Below are 24,955 nucleotides of genomic sequence, written 5' to 3' on the forward strand. Positions count from 1 at the left end.
TTGGACAGTGACTTACCAGTTTCTACAAAATTAGGAATCACTGAAGATAAAATTGGAGTTGGACCAAATCAGAGATTTTTGTAAAGCTCAGCTGATAGATATGATCAATTTTCTGAATAATAATGATTAATAGATTTTTTTTTTTTTTTTTACCTTTGATAAAAATTGGGGAAAAAATGTTTAATTATCAAGGGAAAAGCAAAGGACTAGATTTAAAGTCTTTCTCTGCATTGCTGGAAATGTAATTTCAAAGATTATAGAACAAAAATATCTGTACAAATAAAAACCAACCGAACAAATATCATGGCCATTTCTCCATTATAAAAATGATTATAACTTCCCCTTAGAACCTGTAAGTACACAATTTCACAATGTATTAGTTTTTTTCTGCAAGATCCACTCAAATAACAGTCATGTGCAACCTAACACTGTAGATTTATTATATATATTTAGAATCCAGGTGACGATGTTGGTCTGAATCCTCACACTAACTTTGTAATGCCTTGTTGCTGAAATTGTGCTATATAAATAAAATTACCTTACCTTACCTCAGAGTTTAATGCAACTTTGATGTCAAATAGGATTTTACTGACATTTTAAACCAAGAATCAGAATTTACTTTGTGGATGCCCAATGGGAAATTGCTTATTTGTTGAGAGGCTACTCCATCCAAGAGTTAAATATTAGCAAACATTAGCAATATAATATCACACTTATGTTTTTAACAAATTTTACAAGTAATTAAAATGTGACATGAATAAATAAAATACAGTAATAAGTATGTACATGGAAATATGCTAAACAAGGACCTTACTTTCAAAGGTAGCAATTTTATCTCCTTGTGGCATCTTATTAGATAATTAGTAGATCTAACGTTACTAACCTTACACATCTCTGCTTGTATTTTTTTGAGATTTCTGATTCTTATATTCACTCTGAAATTTCTAAAAGGCTTCCTACATTTCTGACCCTGTTCAAATTCAGTTGAATTAAAAATTACTTTATTGGTCCCAAAGAGAAATTAAATGTTGCTGTAAAGTTGACGATGGCTGTTGCCAGGAAATATCTCCAGTAGCAGTCTGCATTACAGCAAGTTTGAAGAAGCCTCTGACTAAAGACATTCTGTTTTTTTAAGCAGATTACTGATAATCGAGCCACTCTGGACTCCATTCATCCTTATCTCCTGAAATGTAACAACCTGATGAACAACTGATAGACTCTGCAGAAAATCCACTTTTATTTCTAGAAAGTTTTTGCTTCAGCAGACTTCATTTCTGAAAAGCTCAGATACTGAAAATGGCTGCCTTCAAGTCATCTTCGCTTGGTAAACACTTCTGTTTCAAAATGTGGTGGGTGGTGCAACTTAATATGGTGCGTTCACTGATCATAAAAAAAGAAGATTCTGAGAAACTGAACACCAATAATGAATGATCAAGCTAAAAATGGTCCATTTCCATTCTCTGCACAAATGTACCTGAACGCATCACCCATCAGCATGCATCAGAACTTTATTATTTTTTGCATCAGCCTTATTTTCTTTGGAAGAATCAACTTGGAAATCGTTGCTAAGCATGAGGCAGACAAGAACGCCGTCTAGGGCGTTTTCCACAGGAACGTGAACGTGTGAAATAGGCTATTATTGAAACGTTCTGCTCGAGTTCTCTGCTTTAATTAGTAACCGAGTTGATTGGATTCTCCATTTGTTCTCTGTTTACCAAGACGATGACGTGCGACGTAAATATGGTTAGTCTCTAGAATTAAACAGAGGAGTTTTATCTCTGTTCTGCAAGATGGACCAGCTAAACAACACGCAATTCCTCCCATTTCCACGCACAGCGACATGCAGAAACGCTTCAGATTGATTCCCTTTGGAGTGTGCGTGTGCACGCGCGCGCGTGTGTGTGTGTGCGCAGCGAGTGCAGGTCTGATCCAGTCAGCCGTACATATCCTGTCCTCACAGCTCTTAAAAGCAGCAGCGTAAGCCGTCCGCTTCAGGTACCGTCTGCAGCATCTCAAAGATCCAATCACCGAGCACCGCAGGACGCCCGCTAGTCCCTTAAGTAATATATGACTGTTTGTTGGTCTCCATGGAAACGGGGGATCTTGTTTGTGTGCATTTGTAAGAAAATGGATGCTGCAGGTCTCTTCCTTCCGTCCGTCAGGCCGTTTTTAGGGGCCTGGAGGTTCTGACACGTTCGGCTGCAAAAAGAAAAAGAAAGACGCCCCCACATTTATTTACCACTTATCTATTTAGGTCGTTGCTTGTGAAAACAGGAGCATCTTCCACGGCTCTTGACGGGGGAGGGATGAGAGAGAGAGAGGGGGCCATGACTGCATGGAAATTAAGCCTTTAAAAGTGATGCGGCGTCTGATATTTAGAGCAACTAATGAACGGAGGCCAGACAAGCAGCCAGGCAGCAATTATTCCAGGCAGAGGAAGTGTGCTTGGAAGGCACATTACCTCACTCAGTGTGTCAGCACTGTGTTTGTGTTGGTGGAGGCAGCAGGGGTGTGTGTGTGTGTGTGTTTGGGTGTGTGTGTGTACATTTCTGAATGTTAATGTCAGCGGCAGCTTCCTCGCTTTCGGTCTGTGAATTCATGACAGAAAGATGCAGCATTTAGTTGGGGTTTATATATATATTTTTTTTTTTAAAGATTTTTTTTAAGGGCCTTTAGTACTCCCCCTGCTTCTTGTTTTCTCCAGAACGCAGACGTCTCTTTAATTACGAGCCTATTTTGGTGCGCAGCACACTTGTCTCAATGAGGGCATTATCCAAATGAATGGTTCTGGAAGGTGTACAGTAATAGCAGCGCAGTCAGAACGGAGCTGGTAAAACCTTGATGAAGATGAGTACCCTGAAGAGAAACGGCTTTCAGATTGATCTCTATAGGAATAACATAGAAGACTATTGCAAGCGCTTTAAAAATCCCGTTAGCTATGAAAGTAACTGAAAATAATCGGAGCTGTTTCTGTGAGGACTCTGTTGAAGTAGAGGTTTTCATACCTATTGAATTTTTTCACAACTTGTCACATTTCTATCACAGTCATTGATGTATTCTGCAGGGATTTGACATGATGAACCAGGATAAAGTCGTTGTTTTCAATATTTCTTACAAGTAAGTCTCAGTAGTGTGGCAGGCAGGTTTGTTCAGCTCCTCTGATTCAATAGTTTGTAAAACCAGCTTTTGATGCAACCGCAGCTGCAAGTCTTTTGGGGTTTGTCTCTACTAGCTTTGCACATCTAAACAGTTCACTCACACTGGATGAAGAACGTCTGTCGACGGCAAATTTCAAGTTCAAGTTTGATTTATGATTGGAAGTTAACTTTTGGATATTCTAACACAGGAATATGCTTTGATCTAAACAGTTCCATAGTAACTCTGGTTGTGTGCTTCTGTTTGTCGTCCTGGTAGATGGTGAATTTTCACCCCGTACTCAAGTCAGTTATAACATGTTTTCTTCCACAACTTCATAGATATGCACTGATTCACTTTTTCCACTTCCGATAGCGATACAGATATCCGATGTTCAGTATCAGACGATACAGTTCAAATACTTCCACCACAACAACCATGTTTGTGCCATGTGATTAATCCACATGGTACTTCTTTCTGTTCAAATCTGACATAGGAACAAGCAGCTTAAGTTTAAACAAACCTACATTTGTCAGCCCTACCTAACACATTCTCACAGATAGAAGAGGCAAAGAAGAACACATTCAGCAATATGTACAACAAAATACTTTCATCTTGTTGCAGAGAGTTCCCAGAGAACTGCATCTACCCTGTTCAATGTCAGTTTGTAGAATAGCGGGTCCGGGCAAGCGTTTTGTGGAGTACATAGCTCTCAGGTACTCATGTTGGTAAAAAAGGCCACTTCTTTCTAAACAAAGAGTTTTTCCTGTCAATTTTTATTCTGGGTCTCTCTGAAGGAGTGTAAAGATGGTTCAGAAGGCCTTGAAGTGCCGCCCCGGCAAGACTCCACCTTTTGGCAGGGAATTGTGGCCCGTCTTGACGGCACGGATCATTTGTTGGTTGCCTGTCTGGTTCTGTGTGTTTACGTGTTCGCATGCGTAAGTAGCTGGCTGACTCTGGGTTGACCGCCCTGCTGCCGTCGGATTATTTGGCAGCTGACTCTCTCTGGCCCCGTCCCTCTCTGTGGTCATCTGTGTGAGCGCCCGCGTCCTGTTGGTACTCTCTGGACCTTCCTTGCGCTCATGCTGACACGCGGGCCTGCACACGTGCCCGCTCACCCTGGTGGTGCAGCTACTACTGAGATCTTTTCCGCCGCTTCCTCTTTTGGCACCGTTCTGCCTCCCTCTGCGCCTCCTTCTTTCCTCTCTTCTGGGACATGGTTTAAAAATAATTGTGAATTAATCAGAACTAGTTTAGATCACCTGTATATCATTTTTTTAAATGTTGGAATGTATCCAATGTAGGAACATCATGCACAAAATGGCAGGTAGGTGAATAGCACAAGATCAGAGCTGCAGCCTGACAAACCTTAATGACAATCATTTTGTACTTCTTCATCTCCTGCAATACGCTCCCATTCCCACTGGAGGGAGCTGTGGGTTGGTTTTTGGGTGTTTTACTGTTAAGGTCAAAACTGGGTGGCACCTCCAGGCTTTTAGTGCTACAAAAATGTAACAAAAGGCAAATGAAATGTTTCTTTTTACTCTAATTTTCTAGAATTTCTCCTTTCAAACCTTTGTTCGGACAGAAGCCACACAGTGCTTTAGTGTTTGTGTAAATCTGAAATTATGTTACTTTATAGTTTGTTGACATCTTCAACAGGTGTCAACTAACAATGTTATCTTCCAAGTATACCTCTCAGAGGTTCGGGATAGGATGTGGCTCAGCTCATAAATAAAACCCAGATGAGTTTTCAGATGCCAACCTTAGGACCTTACCAACCATTTGTAGTTCCTTAGTTTATTCATTCTCTGAGTGTGCAAAAACTACACTAGCTGGTTCAATAGCAAAGAAAAACTTTTAGATTGTTAATTCAGGATACTGTATTTTGTGATTTAACTAATCCATCTGAAATCCAGACACAACACATAGGCGTAATTCACCCTTTCTTCCAGTTTGCCTGAATATTCATAGCATTAAAGCTGTAAATTGGCTTGTAATTGGCAGCATGATTATTACACAATTAAAACTAGGGATGCACCGATTGCAATATTCTCTTCCATCACCAATCTTTAAAAAGCCTGACCTACCGATTCCATTTTTTTTTTCAAGCATTGCTTCTTTTTGTTTTTAAGAAAATAATTTAAAAATAAATTGATAAAAAAGCATTTAGGTTTTTTTTTGTTGTTGTTGTTTTTGTAAGCGTCTCTGTTGCCCTGAACGTTTCTGGCGGAGCAGATTTATTCCTAAAAGGTAGATTTATAGTTGATGCATTTAAAGTCGGGAGCGCGGGCCAATCACACAGCTGGCGTCTCTGCACATTGCCTCGTGTGCTGTCGCTGCTTGATCTCTGAAGTTTACCTCAGCGCAGCTCAAGCACGCCTCCTTTCACTAAAACTGGACACAGACTGACCTGAGTTTGTCAGATTGCGCGGCGATCTGACAAACTCGTCCCATAAACTCAAGCAACTAAAACAGTTTCTTTTTAATTGTACTTTTTGATTTGTTGTTTTTAAGACTAGTTGTAGGTTTAAATAGCTTGTCACTTTCGATGTTTCCCAGTAACATATAATTACCCAGTAATATTTTTACATTTCTTGTCTACTTAGCATCTTTTAATGCAAAAACATGGTGAACCACCTCGGCAGCCTGACCACCGGGATTGGCAAGTTTTCTGGGATAAAGCCTGATTGAGCAATGGTGTCCAAACTACTAAAATAATTTAACTAATTTAATTGTTTCTATAGTCTTCTTTCATATTTTCACTTTTTCACATGTAAGTATTGACCGATTGCCAATTCCCTAAAATTATTAGTGCACTCTTAATTACAATAGCATGGGATGCAGCGGCAGCGACAGTAGTCGTACCACTTGAACATTTTCTCAATATGTTCCATTAGCTAGACATATCTGACCTGTAAGGGAAAAGATATGCGGTTGTAAAATTATGTTTATAAGTGAAAACTGAACATAGTGGCGTACATTTGGATTTAACCTCTCTGTTACTCTGACACATTTTAATAAAATCCAATGCAACCAGCTGCCTAAAGAAATTCCATGTTGAGTAAGTTAAGTCCATTTGTGTCTAATGTAAATTCTACAAATCCAGCCGTTCTGTGAAGAGTTTTGTTAGAGAATATTAATGAAAAACAGGATCAGGAAGACAGTTGTTTATTAGAAAGAGTCTACATAATTCAAGCTTATTTGTCCAGCACATTTCAGCAACAGGACAGTTTAAAGTGATTGACATAATGAAAACATCATACAGTTACCAATTGTGAAAGAAATAATAAACATTACTGGAGTCACGGTTCTTCCGTGACGGAGCTGAAAAAACAAAAACGAATTTAAATCAAAAGTTAATTACCACCATGCAAATCCATTATAAAATTAAACCTTTTCTTTCCAAGAATAGAGGATTGTTTATCTTGACTGAGTTTTAGTTTATCTCCCTCTTTGGGCTTTTCCTTTTCATCCTCCCCCACCATGTTTACCGCTCTGGTTGTCTAGACGGGGCTTAGTGTGCAGGATGTAATAAAGCTGCAGGTGAGTTCAGTATTCCACCTCTCAGCACCACTCTGAGGCTTTCAGGAGGCATCCAATATTTTCTCAGCTGGTGCCAGAGGCCTGTGCAGGACAAACGCTGGTCAAATATTGAGTGATCAAAACAGAAAAGCAATATTTGCGTCTTATGTGAAGTATTTTTGGCGCGGTGGCGCCTAAAGCTGTATTGATCTGTGAGCTGCACTTTTCCCTTGGAGCTTGTTAGCAATCGTAGCAAGCCTACACTTTAAATCATTAAGTGGGACTTTTTCCCTGGGGTGTACTTGGAAAGATTAAATCAGTCACTTAAATCATATAAGGACAAGAGTTAATTTGCATATATTCTCACATTGCGAGTCTGCTGTTGGAACTAGCTGCTGTTTAGCAGAGGGCATGAACTCTGGTTAGGTATTTAGCACTGTGTGGGGAGAGGCTTAATTAGAAGTTGTTTGTGACAATGAAAGGCTTTTAATACCAGTAGAAATGATTGTAACTTTCACAGTTATCCAGCTTTCTACAAGGTTCTGCCTGTCTGAGGTGTTGGATCCAGTAGGGCAACATGGACATCAATCTCCTAGAGAAACTTCTCCGCCTCCTAATCAAATATCCCAAGGACTTTTCAAGCTAGATATACCCTTGGAACATGACCAGAAAACCTCCAAACCGAGGTGTTGTGAAGAAATCCTAATCAGATGCCCAAGCCATCTTCCATTTTGATGTGAAAAAATGGAAAACCCAAATCCAACACTCATAACCCAGACAACAAGCCACTTAAAGTCGTCTTCTTGAGGCAAATTCTCAATCTGATGGAGCAGTCCTACTTATCTGTTTGGAAAAGCATTTATTATCTTTTTTTTTTTTTTTTACAAAACATTAATTTATGATGTCTTTTCCATTACAAATGACCACACTGTCAGAATATCAAAATTTCTTTGATATTCTGCTATCAAAAAGGTTAGCAATTTTGCACTTCCGTTGTTTCCTTTACATAAAAAATGCTATTAAAATATGTGAATAAGCTTGTTCAAAGGAAAAGTCAATAAAAATTATAGTAGCAGCGGATGTAAACGGTTACATGAAATATATACTGTATATGTTTCAGCCACACCACTAGCACTCATCGTCAGACATCAGAGTAAACATCAACGTCTTATTGAGGCGTTGGCGCGACTACGTATTAACTGGCTATGGGAAACTCTAGTAGGCTATTTTAAAGAAGGGCAATGGATTCAACACATTGAATGATAATGTCAACTTTTGATGAACAATGTTGTGAGAGGTCTTTTGGCGCCAGCTGCACATTGTCCAAGGAGGCCAGCTTGTCTACAAATAGGTGCCTTGCTGCTGTATATAAGCTGGCATGACTCACGTGATTCGAAAACTTCCATTGCAGTTTTCCAAAATACACCAATGTCGATATGAACATTGGTGTATTTCGCTAACATTTTTTATTTGAAAAATGTGAGGTTTTTTTTTTTCAATTGACTTGTTTCTATCATGCAAATTTATTTCCATAATTCTAATTTGCGCAGTTATACTGTCAATGGAAACGTGGCCTGAGATGCTGTGAGCTAACTTCCTGGGCTGAGGTTGCAATGTAGCAATTGCTGGCAGTTTGTCTCAGTAATCGCAAAAAACATGGCAGGATCAGAGGAATAGATGCTTCACACACATCATTCCTTGCCAGTAACACACATGGGACGGGTTGGGCTAACAGGCTGACTTCAGCCAGCGGTAGTTTCTGCAATAGCTAAGATATCCAAACCAGGCCTTGCTCTACATCTTGGGATTCATGCGGACACCTCTCTTGCTTTGGTGACTAATCAGATAGTTGATCAGTTTGCAGGCAAAATGGGAAGTTGGTATCTCAGACACAAACATGGCTCTGGTTGGATCAGAGTTTTGCTGGGTCTGACATAGACCCAATCCTTCAATAAAGAGAAACAGACCAGCTCCATTGACTGTGATGAGTTTTGTTTTCTTCCCTTTGTCATTTATTGAGATGAATTTCATGGTTGTTAATGGCTTGTGGACGGCTCGCAGCTGATTGGCAGAAAGTGTGCCTTCGCCATCCACTCAAGCGGACACTGTGGGATGTTTGATGGGTGTTATTTTGTTGCCAACACATAACACCCCTCTTTGAGAGGTGCCAGACTTAATGACAGGGCATGCCAGACTGTTTCTGTTGTGAGGGAGGACGTGTTTGGACGCCGGCGGTTGCTCGGTTAAATGCAGGTGCCTTGCCGCACGTGTGCTGGTGGCAAAGTCTGTTCCGCTTTTCTTTGTTGAACTTGAGAAGTGCAAGGTTGGATTAGAATGAGTCACAGCTCAAAGTGAAGTGCAGCTGTGCGGCTCGTTGAGCTGTTTAAACTCTGCAGTCGGAGCTCTGATCTTAATGTCAGTAACAATAGGATAGTCAACTGATCAAAGACGCAGTTTTTTTTTTGCTGCTCTTACTGCTTTAATGCTCAGCTGATTCTTCTAGATTTCTTCAGTCCGTCATTTTTTTCGATTTTCTGAGGTTTTTCATGGGCGAGCCCTCTCAGCCTTCCCAGGCCGCCAGCGTCTAGGCTCAGTGTGTCGGTGTGGGTTAGTAGCTTCAGACAGTTTGTCGGCTGAGCTGGGAGACGGAGAGGGGGAGGCGTAGGGGTTGGAGTCAAGAGGACAGCAGACAGTTATTATACGCTCAGATTCTCTTCTTTCAGCTCTTCACTGCTACTGTAGCTCTCTCCTGCCTCTCTCCTCTACGCCCTGATGTCCTTCATGACCAAATCCCCAAATGGAAACTCCTACACAGATCTCACAGTCCTGAGGTGTTTTTTTTTCTCTTCTGTCCTTCTGCAAATCATGTCTTTTCATTGCTGTCGGTTCTCTTTTTTTCCCCCTGTATTCTTTGTCTGTGGTAACAACTGTATCGTCTGTTTCTGCCTTTCTATTTCATTGTTCTGTATCTTACATCCAGACCTTTTTCTTGTTGTCCCGTTCAGTCCGATTCACACTCCATCTTGTCGACTGGTGTTCAGTCAGTCATGCCAGCAGGTGTCCTTGTGGACAGACATCAGACAGTTTGTCAACTGCATGGCAACAATGCCATGGTAGATACACTGCCCGGCCACGCCTTGTGTTTCCACGGCAGCACACACACCGTCTGCAGCGTTACCATAGGGTATAGAAGGTAGCAGTGACAGCAGTGCTTCGTAATGCTTTTTGTCCTCATGTCTAAGAGGTGGTTTGGTATTATAACTGCACTCAAAACACTTTTTAAATACATGTCGTATAAAAAAAATCTATACCTCCATTCCTTTTTCACATTCTGTGATGCTACAATAACAAACTACAATTGATCAGAGTGAATCTTTGCCTCACATGCATGGCAATCTACAGAAATCCAAGCTAGGTACGTGTACAGTTTAGTTAAATTTAACCTCAGCGCAGTTGTGGAAGAAATGGGTGTAAATGTCAAGAGCAGGTTAGGAAGTCTGTGTTTCCCCTGGACCAAATCTTTTGCATAGGTGAACCAGAGGAGACAAAATCTCCATGCGAGATGCAAAGCAGTCAAAACAACAAACTCAGCAAATGCAAAAATATTTAAAATAGCAACGAAGAGATTAGAAAGAATCAAAGATGGCTGAACACTGCTAATTCCACAGATTTTAACAAAAACAACAACAAAAAAAGTCATCTGAGAAGACCCTGGGGGCGGCAGAACTCGCACTCCAAATGACATCTTTTCATTGAAGCTATTTAAAGTAATACTATTTTATTATAGTTGATAAATAATACAGCTGTTGGTTTCATCTGCAGCTTGTTATTGCAGGGCAGCCAGATTTAAACGCGCGTAATAAGTCCAAACGAAGCCCAGCAGTCCAGCCTTGACTCGAGGGCATGCTAATGCGCTCTCGTCTGAATGTTTTTCGCTCGTTACAGCCTCACAGGATGCTCATTGTTTTTGGCTCTTCGCTGGCTTCCTTTAACTAGATTGTACGTCTGTGCAGAAAAAGATGTAATACATTTAGAGATTCGAACACGTTAGTTTGATCAAATGAGACGCAAATTAGTCACGCTGTGTGTTATCAAATGAACCGAGGCATGCGGGGAGGGGGGTTCCTCCCAGAGTTCATGATTTATCTGTTTTGTTTTGTACTTTGTTTAGTTGTAAATTATTTAGAGGTTTTTATTTGTGCCTGCACTGTAAAAACACAAAATCTTACCTAGTATTTCTGGTCTAGTTTCCAGTGAAGATAACTTTTTAGCAAGATAATTGCTTGCTTTAAGTAAATAGTTTCTTAATATTAATTAAACGAATACTAATTCCACTGAAAATACAAAATTTTATCAAGTGTTTTTACTCTAGTATTTAGTGCAAACATCTTAGCACACATAAAATAAGACAAAACTAACTTACAGATAACTTTTTATAACCTGGAGATCTGGGGAAATGTCTAGTTATAAATTAAATAGTCTACCAAGAGAAACTAGTATATTTTTTAATCAGTATTAAGAAACTATTTACTTAAAAAAAGCTGCTATATCTTATTGAAAAGTTGCTTTTTTGTTAGTTGTGTAACTTCAAATATACTAAGATATTTGCTCTAGAAACTAGACTAAAACTACTTGATAAGATTTTGTGTTTTTGCAGTGTGTATTTTCCTCTTCCTTTAAGAGTTTTTGCCTCTATTTGTGCAACAAATTACAAAAACATATCTTTTGTTTCCTTCCTCTCTTTTTTACCCCACTTTCAACCACAGCATTTTTTTTTTATGTACGGGAAATCTATTTTCTTATTTTAAGGTCTGTCTTTCTTTAATACTTCCTCTGTAATATGATTTCTGTTTGTAAATGTAATCTGTCTTCTGATGCAGCATGCTGCTGACTCTAACGAGGATCTCGATAAACACAAACATAAACTTTCCCTTCCCTTCTGCTTCCAGGAGTCCGATGCCTCCGCCAGACCAGAAGGCGTCCACCCCCCGGTGTTCTCGGCTCTGCGCCAGTCCAGAGTGGTCTCATCCACCTCCGAGGAGGAGGAGGCCCTGACCGAGAAGTTCCTCAAGATCAACTGCAAATACATCACCGACGGCATGGTGAGACAACGGCAGGCAGCTGCAGCCGGCAGCGTGACGCGCAGAAAAGCTGCAGAAACCGCTTTCACCCACTTCCTTAGATGAAAAGGAAGTGGGTGAAAGCGGGTCTGTTGGTGTTGAACTAAGAGAGCGAGTGAGCTGCAGAGCCGCCAGCTGCAGACACTAAACACATTTAATATCTGAGCTTATGTTAAAGCCTTACTACAGAAACAGCTTAGAGCCATTAATCAGTGCTAAGTTGTTACACAGGTTAAAGAGTAAATGTTTTATTATCATAGTCAAACAAAACCGCAAAGAATGTTTAAGGACGAAAACGAAAGTCGCTCCATCATGGAGCCGAGTGAGGTTTTGATCAGAAGAAGCAGCGAAGTCGAGACTTTAAAGAGGCGGAAAATCTTTTTATTCAGACATCAGTCAGCCTTAATGTAGTGTGGCTTCTGTTAGTGGTGAAAACGTGGAACCACAATGTAGGAAGCACTGTGTGTTTTATATTTCATCCACTGTGGTGTTCAACACAGGGGGTGTCGGCTAAACATGAAACACTGAAAGCTGAAAGGTTACTGTGACGATTTAAAAATGTCTGCTGGAGCTCAAACATTTCATCCAGCTTTCACGTTGTCAAAAGGAGGAATAAAAACGACTGAAAGGCTTTCAAAAGGCCAGTCCCACTTGCACAGCGTTGTATTTACAGAGTCTTTGAATATCTCAGTGGTCCAGAGATTTTCCTTCCAGCACCATCTGGATCTCTCTGGCATCCAGCGTTTCGTACATATTAAATATTAAAGTATTTAGTATTTAAAATTATTTAACATTTGTTATTGTATCTACTTTTCAATTAAAGTGATCTTAATTTTTTAAAATTTATTTTTTTGATACAAAATGTGATCATTTGTCACGAGAGACCCTGAATTAATAGTCTACAAAGCGGACCCATTTCTTTTAAGGAGACAAACCTTCAAAACCTTTTATTGTTTTGGATCTGCAAATATTTACACATCCAATTCCAAAGAAAAATGAGATTATTGGTTTAATTAAAGTTTTCCAGCTTAGTTTATTGTGGAGCAAGTAAAAAAAAAAAAATTTCCCTTATTTTCCTTTTTTTTTCTTTTTCTTTTTTGGTCCAGTAGTCCTTTTGACTTGACAATTTTGGCCCGTTCAACAAGAAGTTTGGACATACCCCTCTCCTAAAACCATTAAACTTTATTTTATTTTCTCATAAATATAAGCTTACTGGGTTTCGACATTTCTCTATAAATGTCTAAATCTAGACATTTATAGAGAAATAAATGTCTCTATAAATGTTAGTTTTCAGCTGTTCAGCTGAATGTAGTGCACATTCAGTTTCATCAAATTTGTTAAATTAAATTACATTTTTATGTAGCAACATCAGAGCTGCCAATAGGGAAAAAAGTTGTTCTGCAGCAAGTTATTAAAAACTAAACAGAGCTAAATGATATCCAGTGTTGAGCAGTGTATTTTATTTCAAAATTTTGTCTCAATTTAACATTTGTTTCAGACAGGAAGAGACCTTTCTGTAGAAGAGCAGAACAGAGAATACTCCAGCTCCATGAATAATTTCAGAGCGGCTTGTCTGCAGCCTGACAGCAGCTGTTTGTTTCAGCTGGATGCAGTTGGGATGGCTGTTAATAGGTCTGCAATGACTTCAAACAAACTGTAGCTTCATTTGTTATTTAACAAAATCGTTAGCTGGTGATAAAAAGCCACAACCGTGAGTAATTTCTCTGCATTTTAAACTCTGACCATGCGTTCAGTCCAGCCCCCACTCAGTGGCTGTTAGCTCTGGTTTTAGCATGTGCAACACTGAAAACCAGATGAGCTCTGTCAGAGTGAGCGTGTGTGTCCGGATGACCGCTCCGCTCTGTGGTCCCCAAAACACCCAGTAACACTAAAATTCAACATGTAGCGACGAATTTTTACTCGAGGCGGTTCATATCTGTTTACCTCTCTGTTTCCCAGGGCGCGGTGAGCGGGGTGCTGTTGGTCACGCCCAACAACATCATGTTCGACCCCCACCGCATGGATCCGCTGGTTCAGGCCCACGGATGCGAGGAGTACGGCATCATGTGTCCCCTGGAGGAGGTGCAGTCGGCCGCCGTCTGCAAGGAGATCACCGACCCGAAGATCAGAGAGGCAGTTCCCGAGTAAGAACCATTTCCTCTGCTCCGTTCTGGTGCTAGCACACCTGTGTCAGTGAGAACAACGATTAAACTCTTGAAATGAGCTGCGTGATGTCAGATGTGTTTCCAGCAAGACGAGGAGACGTCTCCATCGCCTAACATTGAAACTACAAAAATAAACTTGCTTAATTAAATAATGTCCAAAAAACCCAAAAAGTTTTTCAATAAAAGGTTTTAGGAGGATGTGGTTTTTCATCCGTATGAAAATGAGATGTATTGTGCAAAACTGCAATGAAAACAGTTTTTTTTGCATCACACAAATCACGTGATCAACAGCCAGATGTTACTACCGGTGTAAACGACGAAGACGACGACAGGAAGTAGTAGGAAGATGGCGGTTTATTTTTTAATTTTTTTTACAGACGACATGCAGCTGGCTAGAACAGAGCTCTCACAGCATCACACAGTTCATAAAAAGTTGTGTCATTCCAGCGTGTTGAATCCATAACTCTTCTGTAAAATCATCAACTACAACCCGTAGTTTGGTGGTGTAGCTAAAACGTCTGATTAAGACGCCGACGTCTCCTCTGATGGCTGATAGACGATCAGGGCTAGAGCCATGACTGAATTATGACTATATATCATGTAAGTGTTTACATCCGTCATTGCTATGATTTTTAACAACTTATTCATGTGTGATTTTAATGTCAATTCTTATTTAACCGCAATTACAAAATTGTGTTTTTTCAACATCAGCAGAATATTGATAAAGATTTGCGCACATTCACAATGAAAACGCAGCTTCTGTCTCATTTTAATCAGCATCGTTCTCTGCTGCACCCAGGATCAGACGTCACAATGCACCACTCTTTAATTCTTTCCCCCCACGCGAAGAAGAAACAGCAATTATACCAAGGTTAATGAAGTGTGTGTGCTTTCTCACCTCATTATGCAGCACAAGGACCTTCTACAGGCCTCCCATGTTTATTCTTTGTTTATTTTATCTTGGGTTTGTTTCAGTGCCTCTGAAGACAGAGACGAACAGCACACGGCAGGATGAGCCGCAGTTTGCCAGCTTCCTTAGAGACAGAGGCGTGTTTAGCTGGCTGAGTGTAGCTAATGGCAGGTTTCTGTGCCAGGTCCAGCTGTTCTCCCAGCTGAGACCCAGCGTCTGCGTCTTCTGTTTGTCCTTCTCTCTCGCCTGACCTCTTTTCCTTCTGCATGTGTCCTACTGAACACGACACTGGGCAACAAGTGGAGCTATGAAGTGTGTGAAGCCTCTTAAATAAGAATGAAGGTGACGTCACAACTGCGAAGGCAAAAATTATACATGGATTTAAGCATTTTTTTTGTCAAGATTTTGTTTTGAAAATCTTAAAAGTGTGGCGTGCATTTGAGTTCAGCCCTCTCCAAGGAAACCATTTGCAAAACCATCGTTTGCTCCAGTTAGAGCTGCAAGTATTTTGTCTCCACCATCTTTGCACATCTAACGAGATTCATATATAACTCAACATTTGGACAGAAAGCTCCTGTAAACCAGTGAAATGACTGACAATGTACTTATTTCAATTTGGAATATGATATCATAAGACAACACAAATTAAATTAGCAATTTAGTGTTGTCTGAAACGTGAAATTTAACCATGACATGTAGTAAACGTCTCAGGTAAACGTGGCTCATGGCGCCACTTCAACAGAGCGATCAGGAGGGGCAACCTGAATTTAAAACAAGTTTGATTTTCATGCGACTCGTACAATCAGCAATCGTATCAGTACTGGTTGGGAAGTGTTAAGTTCTTCTCATTACCCCCTGTATATTGAACTAGAGACAAGAGACTCGGTCCCATCGTAAAACTTGCTAAAATCTGGAAAATCGTCTGAAATGTGCCAAAAATCATGTGGACCAGTGGACCAGCCCAGCTTTATTTCAGCAAAATTTCAGCTGGTTGCACAGACTCATTGTGTGGACATGTTTTGCACACTCCCTTTTTATTTAATTTATATTTATTTATTCTTTTGCTTTGTGTGGTTGATTATTTAGGTGGGCAGCTGGCTGCCAGTGACTCATTGTTGTCTGCTTTATGTTTAGGAAGAAAATTAAAGTGTGAAAATTCTGTCACTTTCAATATTATGCATTCCATTTCGATTAATAATAATACAATTACGGTTGAGAGAATTTTCTTTCTGATTTACAATTATATAGTAGTTTTTGTTGGTCTAAAACCCCCCAAAATATTTTTGGATGTTTGTGGTTGTAATGTGACAAAATGTGGATAAATTTGAAGGGTTTTTCAGAGCATAATATTTATCAGCAAAACTAAAAAGTATAATTATGGAATTCTGGTTGATATACTGTATTATACATGCCGCTATGTATGTTAAACTGTATTGTTGCTCAAATCTGGACAAATCCGCTTCAAAATTTTTGATTTTGATTTTTGAAGCAAAATCTTTTGCTTCAAAACTTTTAGATTTTTGAAGCAAAATCTGCTAATTTTCTTTGTTCTGTGGTTACTTTTGCTCCCTGAATACAGATCATTTCAAAAGTCGAAGGTCCAACTCAAAGGTCACTATTATCGGATTTATTCATTTAGGACGTTGTCTTGAGTCTCCCATGGTGTTTTCTATTTACAAACCGAGGTACACTCCCTAGAGACATTTCGCCTCCGTTGAACATCATCCTGGTTGTGTCGTAACAAATCCCATTTTTCTCTTGTTCCCGCTGAGCGGTTTGCACCCTCTGCTCTTCTTCTCTTCAAATTTGTGTTAAGGTTCCTCTTAACCGTCTCACTTTTCCGCCTTTTGTTGTCAGTGACCTGGAGCCTCTGCCAGCTGAAAGACACCCATCCCAGCAGAAAGACCCAGCGGAGCAGCGCCTGAAGGACCAGGGGCCCAACGGAGGCGGTGGCGCCTTCCCGCGCAGCACCGAGGGTTCCATCTCCGAGGACGTCTTCACCGAGACGGAGCTGTCCCCCATCCGGGAGGAGGAGCAGGCGTCCAACGAGGACCTCCGCCAGGACAAATCGTCCGGCGCGTCAACGGAGTCTGTGCAGACTGTCGCCGCGGCGGCGAGCACCCGCGACCCGGCTGGCCCGCCGGAGGAGCCAGACACCACGAAACCAGAGGACAATCCACCAGATACTGCCACGGTGAATGACACCCAGGCCCCCATGGGGCCCAAGCAGCACAGTGTAGAGAAGCCACCAAGCACACCCACCAACACCACCAGCAGCAGCACTAGCCAGACCCAGGGGCCCAGCAGCAGCAGCAGCAGTGCCCCTCGCCCAGGGTCCCAAAGCTCAGTCACTACTTCCGTCCCTGCCAGCCAACAGCCGGACGCCAACCAGGAGACCGACGTCTCCAGAACAGACACTATGCAACAAGGCACGGAGGACAAGGAGAACGCAGAGTCCATGCAACAGGACAACACACAGAACTCTGAGGGTAAACACACTTCCTGAGAGATTTTTACCCCAAGCTGCAGATGCAAGGACCTTTGATTGAAGCCAATCAAAGTGAGCCAATCAAGTCCTCTTCTCTCTGGTCTCTGATAACCTTTCTGTTTCCACTCTGCCTCTGAGCGGGCAATCGGAATACAAAGACAAAAGGAAATGGCACGCTCGCCGTTGCTATCGGCGTCGTAGAAGCGTCCCTGGCCTTACGACGGGTTTTCTGTGGCGCTTTGATCTCCAGCCGTGGTGGCCCGGGCGATAAACTAAAGCCCATCAAACGCCACAATGCCACAAACGTACACAAGGCACCCAGAGGGAAATCTCTGAACAAATAAATCCCACATCAAAACGCTGTCTGAGACAGCATTCAGGCTGCTTTTATTTATATCTCGCATCCTTTTCTGTTGCTGCTTTTATGGCTATTTATACAAATAGTAAATCCCACATTCCAAGGCAGAATTTATCTGGTTTGATTTTTCACTTCCTCCTTTGAAGGTGATGGCCTAAGCCCTTGTATACACGTAGTCTTTATAAAAAAAAAACAACAAATACTGTATGTCCGCCACACATTAAAAAAATATATCGTACTCGCAGGATTGGTTTCCAAAACGTTTTCGTCTGTATTAACCTGCAAAATTCTGCCATTGAGCGTTGTTTTAAACATGCTAAACCCATAGGGGGCAGTGTAGTTCAAAGCTAAAACGCTTGTCAGCCAATCAGATTGCTTCAAAACAACCCTGTCTTCCTGTTAGGAATTAAACAGATATATAGGTTGAACTACTTTTAAATAGCATATTAAAACTGTTTGTAATTCTTAATGCACTTCCAAAAGTCAATGTTTCTCTACGTATTAAGTAGCACTGTCTGTGAACCTTTTGACTAAAAGTGGTTCAAAAAAAACAACAAATAAACTAACTTTAGAGCAATATTTCTGGAAGCTTAATAACTAACTTGGGCCTTACCTTTAATATACACATATTTAATTTTAATTAAATAAAATTTCACAGCAGTGAAAATGGGTCACTGCTGTCTTTATGTTCAATGTCACGTACCTTATTGACTCAGCTGATCCCACAGTGTTTGTTTGCCCTCAGTCTTGCCTGTAGCACATTTCTTCATACTTCAGAAAAAAGCAAAGGGCGTCCTCTACAGAACTTCAGGAAAGTATTAGATATACAGTGTGGAACAAAGTCATAATCAGTAATTACGTTATGGTGTTTCTGCAGTGAAACATAACCCAATTTGTTGCCGCAAACAGCAGCAAACTATAAAAGTCTCCGTCTGCCACATTCAGTGCACCTAAAAGCCGCTGCAGTTCTAGACGTTACTGTGATTCTGAAACGGTTTCTCCCTCCACGTTCATCGTGGAGGGAGAAACCGTTTCAGCATAAAAAGCATAAAAAGTGAGAGGCAGAATTCTGTTTGGTGATTATTCCCACGCAGATGTCTGGGCACCGCTGAGCGGCCCGTTATTCGGAAACACATTCACAAGGCCCACACAGGAAATGGCAACATTGAATCCAAGCTACATCAATCTTAAAGAAATGCAAGGCCTCCCCTTCAACCTCCAGGGGTTGTGACCTTTGACAAGGCCTCTGATACTTTCTGTACTCCATTTACGCCATCTATTACATTAATGGCATTCACAGATTAATGCAAACAGAGTAAAGTTTCTGGTTGGAACCTGACAAAATGTGAGAAAATTAAAAGGAGTTGAAGTATTTTCGCTGAAGTGTCATTGGAGGTACTTTAATTATGAACTAAATATTGAATTCTCAATACTTGAACTCATTCACTAATTTATTGAATATGATTGTAGATTAACTTCACTTTACCACCAGCTTTGAAGCATGGGGAGGATATATTACTATAAGCTCAGACTTGAAGGTTGTATTCATGTCCTTGTCTCGTTTAGGTACTGGGTCTGCTGAGAGGAGGCAGCACCGCTCTCACAAGTTCCTGTGTCTGCGAGTGGGGAAGCCCATGAAGAAGACGTTTGTTTCCAACGCCAGCGCCTCCATGCAGCAGTACGCCCAGCAGGGCAAGAAAAACGAGTACTGGTTTGCCGTGCCACAGGAGAGGTCAGTGTGACGGCCAGCAATCCTGAGCCGAACGCATGTTGGGTCAAATTCCAGGATTTAAAATCCTAGACGTTTGCTCGCGCTAATATTAGAGAAAATCGTAAGATATGGAAGGAATTTACAACCACCCCACACTTGGATTTGTCCCTCTTATACAGCACAAGTCCCTTTTAATATGTGACAAACTCATTTAGCTTACTTCCGAGGCCTAAAACATGCTAACAGATGTGATCATAAACTACATGATTTGCACTGAATGCTATGCTAAACATAAACTATGGACCTGGCGTCGTTTTGTGTTTGAGTTTTTCCAAGTTGGCTCAGCCAGTCTTGGTGCTCCGCTGCCAAGTAAGCAGTACTCGAAATTACATTTGGAGCTCTTCACACAGGAGGGAGACGCATTATAAGTGACTGTCTGCTTCCACACGAGTCCTCGTAATGTGAAGAATTATTCCCACTTGCACTAATGGCTTAATTTGATAAGTTACTTTCATTTAAAAAGCCATTCATTGAAGCCAGATTTGGAGCTAATGTAATACAGCACTGTGCTGATTTAGTGTCGAAGTTAGTTTAGTTAGTTACACATGCTGTCGCTCAGGCTGGTAATTGTGGTCAGAATAGATATCAGGTACTTCTTGTAGAGGCATAAATAGTGTATACATAAAAGATGTGTGAAAAGTTTTAAAATAAATCCATATTTTGTAATCTCGCGCAGAAAAATATAACATTTAATTTGAGTCGGTATTCAGTAGACAACAAATCCCATGTTAGGAAATTACTTTTGCCTAAAGCACATTCAATATATTGAATCACAATCTTGATAGCTTAGATTCAGTGTTTGGTAGGCAGCCATTGTAAATCCGTTGCCATATGTTAAAACTCTGCTTGTGGATAACACATTTAGCCACATGGCTCCGCATTTGCTGTTCTTGATGCCCTCATCCAATAAGGATCATCTGACCAATCAGGTCAGAGCGCTGAAGGAAAGGTATGCAGACATTTAGTTACTGGAAAAGGAAGAGTAGCAAGGAAAGTAAATGTTAATTTCAGCTGATATAGTCATTGCCATAATGTACAAAGATCACAAAGTCACATTCAATCAAGCAGCCCTGTATTTTTTTTCTATAAGTCTCCATCTGTAACTGCTTCATAAGACGCTGACCACTCTTCATCTTTCTCCATGAACTTGGAAGGTAAAGCTCATCTCTGCTTGTCCCCACTTTATAATAGCAAACCTGCTGCAATGCACGTTTCTCTCGGGTGTAACAAACAAAGACAGGGGCAGAATCAGAGCTAACATTAAAATCTGACGCTGCTCCTTATTCCTCACCTGTCTTTCCAGATAATTGATTACAGAAGGCCAACGTGTGTGTTGGGACATGATCCTAAATTTTTCAGATTGCCACAACAATCCTTCGTGGCATTGTTTATTCAGACAGGCTGCTGTAGCTTGACCTAGATGGGAGGCGACCTGTGAGATGTGTCTCTTAGTGTTGTGTCATTAGTGAGTGAAGAGAGAGGCAACTGAAAGATCCACGCTCACCTGTGACCCTGAACACAGCTTTCCACTGCTCTGTGTGTAGTTTACTTAGATCATATTAAGAACCAAATTGTAAGACTTAAAAAGTGGAACACTGAGGACCTTCCAGATGACAAAGGGTTCTTACAACTTCTACACCAATAGGAGTCGGTGTTTGATTCCAATGGTAATAGTTGAGTCAGTATTGCATTTGTCCTCTTTGTCCTTTGTCCTCTTTCTTCACGTATATTGGAGAAAATGTGAACAGTGTATTTGACCTCCCTTGTCTGAGAATAGAATTTTTGTTTCCATGTTAAGATAAAATTAAATATCAAGTGTACAGAAATACACAACAGATTCCACAATGGTTACAAACTCTTTTACATAATGTCCATATGAAGAAAATTACAGATAATAGTGGTTATTAATAAAGGTGCACCAACCAATAAATCGACCCTGATTTCCTTAATTTGGGGTAATTTGCAATCAATCAATACTTACATGTGAAACTAAACTAAATTAAATTAAATCAGCCAGAAAAATCCGAATCTAGTTATAGTCCGTCATTAATATCAGATATTTATTTCGGTCACAAGTTTTATATCAGTGCATTCCTAGTTGCTAAGATAGAAAGTTCATTTTGCTAGCATGTTAAATGTTACAGCTTATGACAAAACAATTCTAGAAAGACTATTGTTTTTATCTCTGAAAACAATGTGGCAGCATAACTCAAGATTGCAAATCTGCATCAGAATAAATCTCAAGTCTTCTGGGACATGCGCAGAAACCAAGCAGCATGTCAGCACCAACAGCGTGTACCAACACTCAGGGTTGGTGTTTTGCTAAAAGTGGTTCTCTTTGCTATTGAAGCATTTGATGCTCTGAACTTTGCTGTTTAATTTTGGCTTCATCTTTGTTAAATAACTAATAATGTTTCTTTTATCAACTCATTAAGTCACAATGCAAAAATATTAATAGCATTCAGCTGTTTATTTCCAGCTTTAAACATTAAAATTGTATCTGGGTTCAGTTTTTTTCCTCCTATTTTTTTTAAATTAGCTCAGCATTTAAAGCAATTGCACGTTCACCGTGTGCTTCGTTTTCAGATCGGAGCACCTGTATCTGTTCTTCATGCAATGGAGTCCGGACATGTACGGCGAGGGAGTCAGAGGGATGGGACAAGAACCCGGGTTCATGGTGGTCAAAAAGAACGTTGCAGCAGAAACCCCCGATGATGAGCCCATCACCGACCTTAATGTGAAGGAGTGGGAGGTAAGGTCAAGTTTCCTCACATGGCCAAGAGCCTCATCTTTGTTGTTGTATCAAACCTCACAGATATGGATTAAGTTTACAGTTCTATTCTGGTTTAATCCATATCCTGTGAAACCCAAGTTGTATGTCCTAGGTTTTCTATTCATTTGAATGCTAAGTTAAATGTTAAATAATTGATTTGCTTTCATTACGCAGTGCATATTGTGAATGTATCGTGTAGATCTTGTTTGAACACCATTTGAATTTTGTAACCGTCAAGCCTCTGTTTTGTATTCTACTTCTGTATTTTTGCTCTGTTTTCGTACCACTGCATTTTTTTATTTTATTTAAGTTGTAGTAAATCTATGTCAACTTTCTTATCACTTTGCAAGTTATGTAAAATGTGTCACTTGCTTTGCTTGGAAATGTGCTTCTCTGAGCTTCCAACCAAAGTGTTTTGCATGTTTGTGTAATTTCTTTTTTTAAATCCTCCGAGTCACTGTATGGTAGTTCCATCACATGTCGTGTGATTGTCTCGAATGTCGGTCAGCATTTGTCACCTTCAGTTGCTGAATGACAAATGACCGACACCACAATGAGTTACTTATGCATTTTTTTGGTTATGAAAGACTCTGTGAAGGGAAAGTGACACTGATGTGGGTTCTTCCTCTTTGCGAAAAAAAAATCTGTTTAGGGAGGAAGTGATGATGGTGATGACTGCAGATTGAAATTTTTGCTTCCAGGTCAGTTTGGTGCTGCTTTGTGCTGAGTAGGATAGGATCTTCTGTAGTCAAACGAGACTTGTTTCCACCCCGGTGATTAATGCAAGGGGTACATTCATTGTAGGGAGAAATTGAGACGACGGAGGCTGTGCCCTGCATTTAAATTTTAATGAAAATGAATGATGTAGGAAACAAAGTGGACTGATTTGTCTGTAGACTTCTGGCAAACAGAGGCTACATGATCCACTACATCTGAATAAATAAATAAATAGGAATCGGAAGCAGGACTTTTTAGCAACCTGAAGCAAAAACTTGTTGTTTTCATAGTTTTTTTTTATCCAGCTGTATATTTTAAACTTGAAATTGTTTATTCAAATCCCCATTTTAACACACAAGACAACCTGACAGTTTAAAAACACTCTGGGGCAGGGGTGTAGCTGTCTCTTTAAATTCTGTCGGTTATGAGATGGGTGTGATGGAGTTCCTCTTTTAACCAATAGGATGCCGGTTTCCGTCCAGTCCAGTGTCGTCATTGGAGCTCAGTCATCGCAGCGACCCTTTGAGGGTCATGGTGGTGGGGGGAAGCTTCTATTTCAGTCGACCAGTCTCCCAGGCTTTCTGCCAAACTCCCTCTGCTAGTCTCGGAGTGACACGGAGAAACTTAAAGGAGGTATAATGTGACTGTCCAGCTTTAACACCAGCCAGTGAGCAGGAAATGTTCTCTAGGAGGGGGAAGGACCAAGAGACACGGGAGACTACTAAGTACACCTGTGTATGTTGCTTCTGCTTTCTTTCATGTTCTCAGCCTCTAGCGGCATATATTTCTTTATGGACAGTTGTTGTTGTTAGCGCGCTAGGCTAACGTGCTAACGGTGCATATTTAGCCTGGTGGGTCTTTAGCCCGTTGAGTTTTGCGGCAGTTTTACGGGAAGATGAGCCGCTCCTGTCTCACTACTGTTTGTATTGACTCTGTTTTGGTCTTCTTGGCAACGTGAGTCGCTGTAAGCTGTTAAAATGTCCCGTAGTGACACGTCCCGAGTTATTACACAGCCCATTACTCATTTACTTTTGACTTGGCTCGTTTGCTCTTGCTTTCTGTCTAAAATATACAACTCTTACCAAAATACAGATTTATTTTTTGTGACATTGTTTCTGTTTGTCTTGGTTGAGTTAAATATTCATTACTCAACTGGAACAAAACAACTTTAGCTAGAGTAACAATAATTATTATGTATTATGGACTAAAACTTTAAAGCATTTTTAGCAAAAAGTTGTATATTAGTAGCAACAGAGTAGAGCATATTCTTTAGACAGTGTAAGACTGTATCACAAAAGGTATATACATTTTCTACAGTAAAATCCGCACATTTAAACATTTGTTTTAACACCTTTCTGACCATTTTAAACCATCACAATATTTTTCTTATATTTTATTACCAAAATATGTAATTTATATATAATGTGTGTATAACAGCAACATGTTTGTTAAAAAAAAAGCTTATGCACTTCTAAGATCTTAAGCACATCTGTATTTACCATTTGGTAAAAGTAAATCTGAGATGCTGAATCAGATGGACAATCTGAAAGCTGTTTAACAGCCTGGTGGTCAAAAATGATGTGTAATAGCAGCTGGATATTAGGTGTCCATTAAAACAATTCAGAGCTTTATTCTCACCTCATTAAAACATATGATCCTGAATGGAAAGTCTGAAAAAATACTGATGTCTGAGCTAAACATAGAAGTGCAATAAACAGAATGTTCTCTTTCAGACCATCCTACATCCTGTTTTTGCCCATTTTCAGCACGTTATAAGCTTTATTGAACTAATATTGCTCTATCGACCATCTGTGGTGAGAGTTTTATTTTATATGTAATTTGTGTATTTATGGCAGCTGTGATTGTTCATCAGCACGTAGGCTAGAAGTTCTCCATGGTGCTGTCTGGTTGTTGGATCAGTAGCCTAGCAGTCTGGATTTCAGCGCTGCTGCTGACAAACCGCTCCAGCAGGTTTTGTTGCATTACGTTGACC

The 24,955-nt window shown here is 40.3% G+C and overlaps 1 protein-coding gene across 5 annotated transcripts in view; it reads left to right on the plus strand.

The window, feature by feature from the left end:
- Window positions 1–24,955, plus strand: part of oxr1a (oxidation resistance 1a) — a 178,054-nt gene that overhangs the window by 144,559 nt on the left and 8,540 nt on the right. For 4 of the 5 annotated variants that reach the window (XM_032557795.1, XM_032557793.1, XM_032557794.1 and 1 more), the window contains 5 exons: window positions 11,610–11,762; window positions 13,740–13,924; window positions 16,713–17,344; window positions 19,268–19,433; window positions 22,059–22,224. In XM_032557795.1, the coding sequence (XP_032413686.1) occupies window positions 11,610–11,762; window positions 13,740–13,924; window positions 16,713–17,344; window positions 19,268–19,433; window positions 22,059–22,224 (1,302 nt within the window). Of the gene's footprint in view, window positions 1–11,609; window positions 11,763–13,739; window positions 13,925–16,712; window positions 17,345–19,267; window positions 19,434–22,058; window positions 22,225–23,505; window positions 23,698–24,955 lie in introns of those variants that run through there. The other variant, XM_032557797.1, reaches the window with a different exon arrangement.

This window comes from Xiphophorus hellerii, chromosome 3 (genome assembly GCF_003331165.1).
Source record: "Xiphophorus hellerii strain 12219 chromosome 3, Xiphophorus_hellerii-4.1, whole genome shotgun sequence".
Taxonomy (NCBI): domain Eukaryota; kingdom Metazoa; phylum Chordata; class Actinopteri; order Cyprinodontiformes; family Poeciliidae; genus Xiphophorus; species Xiphophorus hellerii.